This window comes from Enhydra lutris, unplaced genomic scaffold (genome assembly GCF_002288905.1).
Source record: "Enhydra lutris kenyoni isolate GAN:26980312 unplaced genomic scaffold, ASM228890v2 scaffoldscaffold17, whole genome shotgun sequence".
NCBI lineage: Eukaryota > Metazoa > Chordata > Mammalia > Carnivora > Mustelidae > Enhydra > Enhydra lutris.
Genome location: NW_019154101.1, coordinates 32,236,356 through 32,249,194, shown reverse-complemented (window position 1 = coordinate 32,249,194; position 12,839 = coordinate 32,236,356). Strand labels below are relative to the sequence as shown.

At 41.1% G+C, this 12,839-nt stretch overlaps 1 protein-coding gene across 2 annotated transcripts in view; it reads left to right on the top strand.

The window, feature by feature from the left end:
* Nucleotides 1-774: 774 nt before the first annotated feature.
* Nucleotides 775-12,839, top strand: part of LOC111147811 (NHS like 1) — a 130,441-nt gene continuing 118,376 nt past the window's right edge. The window contains exon 1 of one of the 2 annotated variants that reach the window (XM_022504057.1): nucleotides 775-1,021. In XM_022504057.1, the coding sequence (XP_022359765.1) occupies nucleotides 829-1,021 (193 nt within the window). In that variant the 5' untranslated portion in view covers nucleotides 775-828. The remainder of the gene's footprint in view (nucleotides 1,022-12,839) is intronic. The other variant, XM_022504056.1, reaches the window with a different exon arrangement.

Here is a 12,839-nt window from a genome sequence, read left to right as displayed (position 1 = left end):
GACTTGCATATAGCCCAGCTTTGCAGGAGTTCAGAAGTTGGAGCTGCCGGCTGAAGTGTTGCCTGTGGGGGAGGAGGCGGGGTTTTTTGTGTCCAATGAGGAGCCTTCGCTGTGGGGAGAGCCTATCGCCTTTCACCCGAGTGCTTACCCTGTAATCCCGGCGATAGCCACGCAGCCGGGTTTATTGTTTGTGGAGTCCTGTGGATCCTGAGCGGTTCACCACCGCAGAGAGGGCAAGTGGGCGCGTCATGATTCTGTGCCGAGCGGCGACAAGGAGCCGACCGCTTTGATCTCCCCCGGGTCACCTGTGTGGGTGAAGTTTACACGGGGCGCCCGGGTTGACGCCGAACCTCTTTCTCCAGCCTGTGGAGTTCTTCCGTCCGTCTGCCGCAGAGGGCTGCTCTCGCGGCTCCCTGCCCGCGTGGGGAAGGATGCTCGGGACGGGAGCAGGATTGCAGGAGGGGATGCTGGGCACACACCAAAGAGTCGGCGTGCCTTGGTTTTGTTCTTCTCCGAGTCCTGACAAACGTTCCTGAAACGAACACCCTGCTGCATTTTTAAAATTATACCAAACCAAGTGCCACAGTGTGGCTAGGATAATTTTTGTTTGTTTGTTTTGTTTTGTTTCCTAACCCCTCATTTTCCTTTTCTTTGTAACTGGGTGACATAGAAGCAGTCTTCCTGCATAATGCCGTGCCTGACTCTCAACATTGTCTGAATAAGTGGGAAGGAGCAGGTTCGTTGGAAGGACATGGAACGATAGTGAAACCGAGCTTCTTTTTTTGCTGGGCTGTGCTTTGTTTCTAGTCGATGTTGGTGTGAAAGAAGATGAAAAAGGAAGGCTCTTTCAGACTCAAGTCAAATTCAGGGTCTCTCTCACGTGCTGTGAGTTGGATCAATTTCTCCTCCTTGTCCAGGCAGACAAAGAGGCTGTTTCGCAGTGATGGAGAGCTCTCGGTTTGTGGGCAGCAGGTGGAAGCAGATGATGAAAACTGGAATTACAGAACCCAGCCCAGAAAAGGTGACTGATTTTTTTTTTTTTAAATTTAAACATTCTTGCAGGTTTGCAATGTAGCGTTCATTTTCTTTCACTGATTTCCCTTCATGATTTTTTTTTTTTGGCCCCGTTAGAGGAGTTTTGTTTGTTTTTGTATTGGAATTCGGCGTCATCCATTTGTTTACATGTCTAAAATCAAAGTGCTCTTCCAACTAGATTCAGCTTGAGGTTGTGTCCTTCTAAGAAGGATAAGATAGCTGTTAGTGGTCCTCAGCACCCCTTCCCCTCAGCAGATCCACACACTCAGGTGACTTGTGAAAAGTTCAACAGTAAGCCACCCTCACAGAAGGAGTCTTCTTCTCTTACAACTTGAAGTTGGGACACGGAGCTCTTTACCGAAACAATGCACTGAGAAAACTTTGGAAATCATGAATAGTCTTCTTGTGTCTTTCTTTAAGAAGACTGATGAAGGATGCAGACACTTGAATTAAACAGGTATTAGAATGACATCAAGGAAAAGGAACACATGAAGGGCTTGCCCTTGATACTGTGGCCAAAAGGAGTTTTTTGGATTTCTTTCAAGTTCCTTTTCAGACCAGTTGTGGCCTCTGTGCTTGGGGTTAGCATGTTTTGCCTTCCTTGGGGTGAAGAAAAATATCAGTCCTGGTGGGAGAGAGGGAAATATTTCAGTATTTCTTAACACACCCCTATTTTGTATTTAGAATTTCTGAGTTCTCCCTTTTAGAATGTTTACCGTAGAGCTCTAAAATGGTTTCCCCCTTTGGTGCTGTGGCAAAGCCTGGTAGGGGAGCGCTATTTAAGTATTACAAAGGAACCCAGTCCAGACATTCCTCCTGATTGTGTTTTCCCTGTTTATCGCATTCTTCCCGTGCCAAGAGGTTCCAAGAGAAACCTCGCTAGAATCTTTCAGCGACCTGTTCTTTCCCATATTTTGGGAAACAGAACAGCCGAATCCTGAGAGAATAAGTTGCATATGGGCCGATGGTACAGTGTTTTTAGTCTGCGGACTGAGAATTTAACACAACTGTTCCTCGAGGATGCTGTGTGTTAAACAGAGTGGTAAACAGTTTCTCTATTAAAAAGTCTTCTCTATTAAACTGTGGCACAGAAGGGACTAGCTAATGCCCTCGGAAGATGTCAGTTGTTTATTATGTCAGGAAAGGGGCTCTAACAGCAGTCCACTGATAATTGAGCTTAAAGATGCAGGTTTTTAGTTCAAATGTGGAGTAATTGCCACACAGAGAAGAGGCTTTCTGGCTGGAGTTATGTGGTTTAGTAAGTCCATGAACTTTGCTCTTCTAAATCAGGAATAAGCTGCGGTTTTGGTTAATGGGTGGGTTGTAATGTTTGAGGCAAAAATGTTTGCAGGGCGGATACAGTAGTCCTGTGGTCATCAGAGGGTGTAGTTTTGATTCCATTGGCCTTTGCCAAAGGTTGTTCTTTTATGACTTGTTTTAGATCAACTGCCGTCAGGTTTCCGTTAAAGACTCTAGACATGTGAGCATGGCTTTAGGGTTTCTATCATAGATGCTCCATCTAAATTAACATTAAAGGGAAAGATAACTGTAAATATGCATGTATTAGTTTTAGCTGGGAAATGAAGCAAATACTGTACACTTGACTTGTGAAGAATAATGAGGTTATTATAGAGAAGAGGGGTGACTTGTAAAAGGAGGGAGGACTTGTTTGTGCAACAACACAAAAGATTGTGCCCTTTATCCCTTAATGTAATCGGGGATATAGTAGCCCCGTGAAGAGACATGGAAGCATAATACAGTGTGTAAATTTATATGGTTCTTAGAAATAAATGGAGATGGGTAATACTGCCATTTTTTGTCATAGGCAGCTAGGGGAAATCCTTAAAAAGCTGCCTGTAGATCAAAATTTTTACATTTGACTTACAAAAGAAAATTGGCTCCCAACTTTGACATCCTGTCCCAAAGGCATTGATCTTTGACACTTGATCTTTATTTCAAGTAGTTCTTCCCTTTGGAGAAATACAGGAGGGATATTTGTTTGCACTTCCAGATCAAAAGAGGATCAGTCTTTCACTAAAATTACTCAAGATTGGAATTTTTTTCTTAGGAGTATCAAATAAGTTAGAAGTCTAGCAGGGATTATCAGTCAGTGCTAAGAATGCCAATGGTTAGGATTTGGTGGCAAATAAACATGCATTGAAGATATATCCGTCTGATGGGAATTGTATAGCATCTTTTACTTTACTATTTCTTTTAAGGTTTTATTTATTTATTTATTTATTTATTTATTTATTTATTTATTTATTTATTTGACAGAGATCACAAGAAGGCAGAGAGGCAGTCAGAGAGAGAGGTGGAAGCAGGCTCCCCACTGAAGCAGAGAGCCCGGTGCGGGGCTGGATCCCAGGACTTTAGGATCGTGACCTGAGCCGAAAGCAGAGGCTTTAACCCACTGAGCCCCCCAGGCGCCCTAGCATCTTTTACTTTAGCTCTGCCTGCCCAGAGCACATACATTCGAGACCACATACTTTCCTTTCACCCTGCTCCCCAACTCCCCTATCTTATAGTAACATTTTTTGATCTACACAGGTTTCTAAAAACCTGTTATTCTGCCTCCCCTCCCCCGCACACACGCACACACCTCCACCAAGCAGTGAGCGCTAAGGGTAGGTCAGTGTAGCTTAATAAGTCAGCCTTACTTCAGGGTTGTGTCCTGTGTCCTCCCCACCCCCTTGGGATAGCTGGCTGCTGGGGCTGCCGGTTCTGCAGCCTTATGCCTTTCTCCCTTCCATCTAGCAGGTGCTGCAAGGCCAGAGTGCTTGCGTGCTCCCTGCCCACCGTCTCCCCATCACATCGCTTTGCAGAGTCAGCCCACTGAATCCTTACTGTCCTGTGGGTACTGTGTTGTGTGCATGCTCATTTTTTTTTTAAAGATTTTTTTTTATTTATTTATTTTACAGAGATAGAGAAATCACAAGCAGGCAGAGAGGCAGGCAGAGAGAGAGGGGAGGAAGCAGGCTCCCCGCGGAGCAGAGAGCCCGACGCGGGGCTCGATCCCAGGACCCTGGGATCATGACCTGAGCTGAAGGCAGAGGCTTTAACCCACTGAGCCACCCAGGCGCCCCGCATGCTCATTTTATAAAACAGTTCTTAGAAGCTCTTTTGAGAGTGAATCTCCATGCTGAGTTGCTTGTTAGGACCATCGCAGTAAAGTTTTTAAGTAGTTACCTGTATGGATATCTATCAAGACACAAACCTATAGGCTTGCATTTTAATGTTGTCACATACACTCAAGAGACTAAGGATAAAATTACAGTGCTTGAAAATTCCTTGGAGAATGTTCCTATAAGATTAGATGCTATTAATAGGCATCTTTCCAATTATACTACTTTTCCTGAGCCTAAAAAGTAACTAGAAGATACATACTGGTATGTCCAAAGCAATCACAAGTAAGCACCTGATGTTTTCTTTTGTTCCAGCACCTGGCAAGTTTCAGAACTTCAAAACTATTGGCATTTGTACCGAGGAAGGTAAAAATGAATTAAGTAATAGCAGTTACCAGTTCTAATGTTCTTAGTGGGATATGACCCATTAAAATAGCAGATTATGTTTTGACTTAATTAACTATAAAAATCAAGGATGTGAATCAGTATCTTCTTGAGTATAAATTTAGTGAATCATGAGCTGTTTCATTCGATGCCTGTGTAATAAAAAAGTAGAAGTCAGTTGTAGGTGAGACAGTATATACCTTTTCACATGGAGTTGTGGGAGCATTTATTGAAGGAATTTTTAGTACTATGTGCACAAAGAAATATAGCACACAGGCTGGGAAGTCATGGAGTTCATACTTAAGTGGAGGAGCAGATAGGACATCTAAGGGGATTATAGGGAAAATGCAGGATAATTGTGAAAAATGGAAAATGAATATCTTAGATGAGAAGGTCCAGATAAAGAAACTTTATCTTGAGCATTTTCATGTTTTGCGTGGTCTTCTGGCTGTTAGCATTGATTTGCACAACATTTAATGAGCTCCTGCTTTGTTTCCAGCACTGTGGAAGGTTCTCAAGGGAAACTAATGACTTGTATTTATTCTGTGCTCCCCCATCTTGCTCACTTACCCTTCTCTTGTCAAATAAAACCAAAAGAGGTGGAATAATAATGGGGTAGCCTCTCATTGAGCAAAGCATGTTTTGTTGTATCTCCAGCTCTGTTCAGCTGAGCAGAGGCGTGATTGATGATCCTGGTATTGGCAGGTCAGCGCATAGAGAGGGTAATTGACATGCAAAGCCTCAATTTAAACACTACTTTCATTCTCTTCTTCAGGACTTTTATCATATATGCTAATAACATTACCAAATTTGAATCATTTGAATTTCAGTTCCTTTCCATCCCAGAAAATACAAAAGATGACCAGAGAATGGCTTTACTAGGCATTAAGGATAATAAATAATCAATACACTAGATAATCAATTGTTGAGTATGGGAGTTGGTTATATTTCAAGTAATTTCATCCCAGTGTCCTCCCTAGTAAAACAATTGCAGAAAACAGGATCCTTGTGCATAATTAGATTAGCAATGATTTCAGATATTACAACAGAAAAAATGGCATGAAAGACCAAAAGCTACAAGGTTGAGATCCTGTTTCCATGTAAATAGCTATGATTTATTTCTGATCATAAAATCTTTAAAATGTTGGGTTTTAAGGGCATTTTCTTCTTGGCATTAAAGAAACCTGAAAAGTAGTGGCAAATATTGCTAAAGTAGCCCCTTGAATTTGAAAGTAAAACAAGATAAATAAGTAATATTTATTCAGAGGGTCACCATGTACGTTGGAAAAAGACCTAAATGGAGTTTATCTTGGAGTCTTACTAAAAGGAATGAGAAGAATATTCTCGGTGCAGTGAATGTAATGTTTTCCTTCTTATGTTTTACCGAAGCTGACATTCTGTGAAAGAGACACACAGTGAGTGCCACTTAATATTTTATCTGGTTCATTGAAACTGCCCTTTATTCACCTTTGATTATTTTTTTCTTTTGAAGATGGGAATCTCTGTTGTTTCGCTGCCTTGTTTTATTGCAAAATGATCTTATTTGTTATTAAATTGATGAAGTTATGTTGAAATGATGTTTTTATCTAATATCCTTCCTTTACTTACTTGTCTTAAAAAGTTTGTGGATTTATTTTGAGAATTAGACACTTATTTAGATTATTAGAAATAGAGTGTTAAAAGAAGTAACTTACTGTCAGAACATTCATTTAGAAGTTAGTAATCTATATTCTTCATGGAAATGTCTTTGCTCAGTTTTGAAAACTTTTTTGAGATTGTCCTTTTCAAACAGTTGTTTTTTAAAATAATTTCAAAAGACCCTAAACATTAATTGGGGTTAATTTTTATAAGTCTCTTGCAATTGTTTCAGAATGTGTTATATTTCTATGTAATTTCAAGGGTTTTTAGTTTAACCATAATATTTTCTATCAAAGTTTCAAATAAAGGTTTCTTTTTTTTTCTCTTTTTTTTTTTTTTTTTAGTGACACTACTGCCTCTGAAATACTTCAGTTAACTCCAGCCTTATCAGTTTTTGCTCCTCTAGGTCTCTTCTGTCTGTACCTTCTTGTCCATCCAAGCTATAGTTCAGGCCTTCCTCTGCTCTTACCTGGCTTTCTGAGTGGTCTTCTACTCTTTCTTACAACCTCTACTTACTCTTATCTCCTTTTGAGCCATCCTTGAGTCTTCCCCAAATGCAAATATAATTGGGTCACTCTTGTGTTGCTCCCCATTGCCTACACGATGAAGCCTATCTCACTTAAAGTAGCATGGACCCTGCACCTCTGACCCCTCCCCATCCCCTGCCCATTTTAACTCCCCATGTAGCAGATGGATGCAATGCTTTTTCACCATGCCATCTCCCATGCCCTGTGCCGCCATGCTCCAGTCCCCGTCTCTGCCTGCTGACTTCTGCTCCATGTTCTTTGCTTTCTTTAGAGCTCTGTGAAGCCTTCCCTAATCCCCTAGGGGCCGAGCTGATTCTCCTTTCTCTATGTTATTTCTCCACTGTCTACAGACCTTGGTAATTATGTTTATTATACGCTGGATGATATTTACATTTTATGTGTCTGTGTCTTCAGCTAGACTATGAACTCTTTTAGGACAGAGACCAAGTCTTACTTATTATCTTTTTTATTCCCCAGGCTAAGTGCTCAATAAATGGTGCCAACTGGGTCACCATAACTCACGTGGGACCCTGTTCATAGTGCTGTTTGCAGAGGCTACCATGCCAGACGGGGTGGGGTACTAGTAGCACCGTGTGCTTTCTGTATCCGATGTACTGACGAACGTCTCCATCACCTCACAAGTGCTCCCAGCCCTGAAGCCTGTTGAGGGTGGCAAAAGAGAGCATTCCCTTTGTGGGAACATAATTTTAGCGGCATCTGCTGTTTCCTGTTGCTCACTCACACTGCGTGTGGATCAAATGCTTCATGGAAACGTCTGATCACGAAGGTTTGGACCATTAGGGAAGCTGATTAGGAAACAGAGATGAGGTATGAGAGGGAATGACGCCATGTCTGGTAAGGCGAGGCAACAGGGTCCTCTTAAGGTCTTCTTCACTGGTTTCCCACTTCCACCCTTGCTCTCCGCGCCTCTGGCTACCCTCCCGCCAACCCCCAAATAAGTCTAATTTTGACAGAGGAGGCTCAGTGGTCTTGCAAAACACCAAGCGTAAGTCATGTCATGCAACTCCTCTGCTTTAAATTCTTCAGTGGCTTTCCTTCTCAGGCAGCTCGATAACTAGTCTTTACAGTGTGCTGTGTCGCCCTACCCCCATGGGCTTCTCCAGCTGCATCACCTGTGCCTTCCCCTCACTGTCCTAAGTCATACGAGGCCCCTTGCTGTTTAGAACATGCCCTGTGACTTGACCTTCCCCTTCACCCAGAGTCCCAGCTATGCACACTGCTCCCTCCCTCTCCTCTTTCAGCTCTTTGCTCAAAAGTCATCTGAGCGACCCTTTGTTACCTCTGACCTCATCCTGACCTTTCTATACCTATCTCTGTTTTTCTCGAACGCACTTACCACCATCTGATGTACTGTATACTTAATGTACAGTTGGCCCTTAAATGAGACAAAGTTGAGGGGAGCTGACCCCTGTGCAGTCTAAAATCCCATATAACTTTTGACTCCCCCCAAACTTAGCTACTCATCCCCTACTTTTGACCAGAAGCCTTACCTCTAACACAAAGAGTTGATTAACATATTTTGTATATTATCTATATCACATACTGTATTCTTATAGTAAAGTAAGCTAGAGAAAAAAATAATAAAATCATAAGGAAGAGAAAATATATTTATAGTATTTATTGAAAAGAATCCACATATAAAGGGTCCTGCACAGTTCAAACTGCTGGTGCTTAGGGGTCAACTGTATTTATTTTCAGTACTGTCTGTCTCCTAAAACTAGAATTTAACCTCTAAGACAGGAGAGACTTTTTTTTTTTTTTTTTTGTATGTTTTGGTAACCAGTGTTCCCCCAAGTCTGGCACATAGTAGGTATTGGATAAATTTTAGTTGAAAGAGAGAATGAATGATACGAGGAATATTAGGTCAGGAAATCTGAATGTTTTGCTTCTGTCACTTGTTAATAATGTGGCCTGGAGCAGCTCACATCATCTGTTTAAATTCTAACAAACATTTCGATAAAATGGGATGGGCAGTAGGTGCAGCTCACTTCTTGAATAAATGAGTGTATGTTTATAGGTACTGTGTCAGCTTACCAGTTGAGTCTGGTTGTATCTAATGGTACTGTCCAAGGGGTTGGCAGTCTCTTCATGACTGATAGTCAATCAAGTCAAAAGATTTTGTATCCTAGTATAGACTATACTACTTTGTAGAATTTCAGTGTAGAAATAAGTGCTTGTATAACCTATACAACCCAAATGGAAGCTGCCACCCCCTTTACATAATTCTTCAAGTAATATATACCACAGTTTTTATGTCAAATCCTGAAATGGTTAAAATACTAAATTGAAAGCTGTGTCTAAATCAGTGCAGCTGGGGCACCTGGGTGGCTCAGTGGGTTAAGCCTCTGCCTTCGGCTCAGGTCGTGATCCCAGGGTCTTGGGATCGAGCCCTGCATCGAGCTCTCTGCTCAGCGGGGAGCCTGCTTCCCCCTTCTCTCTCTGCCTACTGCTCTGCCTACTTGTGATCTCTCTCTGTCAAATTAAAAAAAAAAAGAAATCTTTAAATCAGTGCAGCTGCCCGTAAGTATTAACAACAGCTAACGTTTAATGACGGCTTGCCATAGCTAGACCCTATTAATAACACATTATGTGAATGAACTCATTTAGTACATGTTGTCTGGATACTGTAAGTATTTAATAAAAATAATAGTTTGATAGCAAGGAAGGGTCATTCGGGAGAACTGAAAACTGAGCAGAGAAACTTAGATGTGGTGAAACTGGGAACCCAGCGTGTATCTTCGGAAAGAGAAAGGATGTTGAAAGCATCTTAGAGTCTTGGACCCAGTATCTTCTGTTTCAAGGGCGCATGCTCTGCGTTGAGACTCTTTGGGCATGTGCTTCCTACTTTACCTGAATTTGAAGCTCTTTGAAATCTAGTCTGTCTTATCCAGTGTCTTACACTTTGCAAGATAGCGGGTAGGTATTTCTTGGGTTTGGCACAGAATGGATTGGATCATAGGAACCAGAACTTGGACTTGAGCCTGATCACCGTAGGGACTGTAGAGGCTGAGAAGTGACAAAGTGCTAGTGGAAATGATTATACAGGTACAGGAGGAAAAGCAGTTATGGAACTACAGATTTTCACTTAAGGCTTTCTTTATTCAGGGAATAGGATTTAATAGTTACTTGTTATTGTCACACAGCGTCTCTGATTTTCTTAGGCATTGTTGTATGTTTTCTAGCTTTATGAAATGTGGGTAGTCTTCACATTGTAGTTCTAACCTTCCTAATGAAAGATGATATTTATGGGGATCACTGTCTTAATAAATGTGATTGGAGAGTTGACATATAATCAGCATACATATTGTCTATATACAGAGCTTTCCCTAGGCTGGGTGGGGGGTAGAAGCTGGTTGCAGTGATGTCTCTGGGGTCTGTCACTCTTCAGCCTACTGAACCTCTCTTTTCTGTACTACTGAATTTGGCATCACAGACTGCTCTCTGTCATTGATGGCTGACATTTGATGACTAACTAGTTATCAGAGACATTAAGCCAGTAATTATTTACTTAGTTCCTGCCAGAACCCATCACCCGGCTGGATGCATAACATTTTGGCTATTTAAATATGTATGGTACATGGTGGGCGCTTGCCTATCAGGTGTCTGAGATGGTCTCCCTGAGGAGATTTGTTAGCTGGCATTCCCAGCTAGTGCTGTCGCACTCACCCCCCCCACCCCCCCCGCCACTTCCTGGCCAGTACTTCCGTTTACTAGACTCATTTTATGATCTGGGTTTGTCTTATGGATTCTTGTGTTTTGAGAGCTCCTATTGCCTGGTAGACTTGATACAGAGCAATGCCTTGAGAAAGCCATGTAGAAGGAGCCAGCCTCTCTCAGATTCAAAGAGAAAAAGGCTTGAATAGTGAGTAACCTGGAGTGACCCTGAACAAAGGGCTTTCCCTAGAGTAGGCCCTCATTAAGGCTGGGGGAACAAAGAGTGACTCCACTCTGTCATTTTCATGCCCTACTACTTTTGAAAATGTGTGTTGGGGGCAGTAATCAGTGGAAGATAATGGGAGAAGGAGGCAGTAGACTGGAGGAAGGAAGGAGCTGGGATAGGTTATATGGAGAGAAAAGCAAATGAGTCTCTGTATTTCTCCATGCTGCCTTCCCTTTTTTCTGATCCCATCTTCTAACTCAGTAAAGTGATGGTAGTCTCCAGGGACTGGTCCAGTTTCTGAATATGCTATTTGTACAACTAATTGTACACTTGGAATATTTTGGGGTTGTTTGTTTTTAAGATATAGCTTAATAAAGTTTCTATACGTGGTTGAAAAGGTGTGGAACCAAGGATAAAGGCTCATCTGTCCACTGGTTAAAATATTTTAGTGGCACACGTAAATTATCTGATTGGGTTTGATATATGTTTATCCTTCTCTAAGAAAGAAAAGCCACCAGCACTTAAGATTTCAATAAACTGTATCACTTTGTTTTTTTCTTTTCAGTAGACTTTAAACGAGTGAGAATAAATATATTTTATTGTTGGTACAGTTCCTTGCCCCTATTTCTGAAGGTTCTCTTTTATTCTGTAACTGGAAACGCCTCAGCGAAAGTAGAAACTGGGTGTCAGGTGTTTCTGGATTACATTTTGAGATAAACCAGAATTCCTACCTGAACACAGGTGTGTACTGCTTCAGTCCTGATTGGTTGGCGATTCTTTTACAAAGCACACAAAAGACAGTTTGTGAATTTATCTTGGTGGGTGGTTGTGACTGGTATTGGCTTGGTTGCTGTGGTCATCTTGACCGGTAGTTATTTATTTACATAATTTTTTCACCAACAGAAAGTACATAGAGTGCTTTTGACTTCCTGGAAAAAGAGCTTTGATTTTTACCTTAATTTTATTGCAGAGTTAGTCAACATACTATTCCTACAAAAAGATCTTTTAATAATTTTTCTTTTTTGCTAGCTCTCCAGTTCTTTGTCCATAAGTATGAATGCCTGAATGTTGTTCTGTTCTAAGGATCCCTCTTCTGTTTGGTTTGTAAGCCATTTTGAGACCCCTTGTTGGTTTGGGGCATTCTTGTGTGCTACTGATGTTTTCTGAAGCTGGCGAGGTTGGGATTTTTCTCCATCAACATTCCTTCAGATCATCAGACCTTGGTTACATCCCACACACGGGGGTATGTGTTGATTTATCCACTTGATCTGTGTTCTTGTGTCATTGGAACCATGGAAAAATTCCATAGCTGATTTTAGAAATCAGCTTGAAGGTTATATGTCAAATTCAACTAATAAAGGTTGTAACAAAAATCCAGTTAGTAATATTTCCTCTAATTTCCAAGCAAGTTGAGCTAGGTTGTTCTATAACAAATGCTTCTTTGGGATGGAGTAAGGAATCTTCTAGAGTGGAACTATAGTGTGAATGTCTTGAGTTTTTCAGTGCCAGAAAAGTTTAATTATACTTGACTTTTTAAGTCAGTGACTTTCAAAAGTTTTGCCTGTGTCTTGAGTAATGAGGACACTTTAAATTGGTTTATACGCCACACATTGCATATACAGTTGACCCTTGAACTTACATGTGGACTTTTTTCTGATAAATTACAGTACTGTAAGTGTATTTTCTCTTCCTTTTGTTTTTCTTAATAATGTTTTCTTTTCTCTAGCTTACTTTAGTGTAAGAATACAGCGTATAATACATATAACATCCAAAATATGTATCAATCGACTTGACGTAATTGGTAAGGTTTCCAGTCAATGGTACGCTATTTAGTAGTGAAGTTATAGTAGAGTTCAAAAGTTGCACAAAGATTTTCAACTGTGTGGGATTGGGGGAGTGGGGGGAGGAGTTGGTGCGCCTAATCCCCATGTCATTCAAGGGTCAACTGAACACACATACTCACACTCACACACACGCATATAAAATGAAGCAAAAGTTTTGTGAAGCTATTTCATTATTGCATGACTCCATGTGATACTATTTTCTTTTGTTTTATTCTGTGTTACTAGGCAGAAATTGTCAGTCCTGACCTACTGAAATGATGACTCCCTTACTAGGTCACAGCCTTCAGGAGGCAGAATGCTGCTTTCATTGACTTCACTTCTTTTGGTAGGTTCTTAATATGTTTATGTACCAGGCCGCTCCTTCACAATGTTTAGAATAGTCACA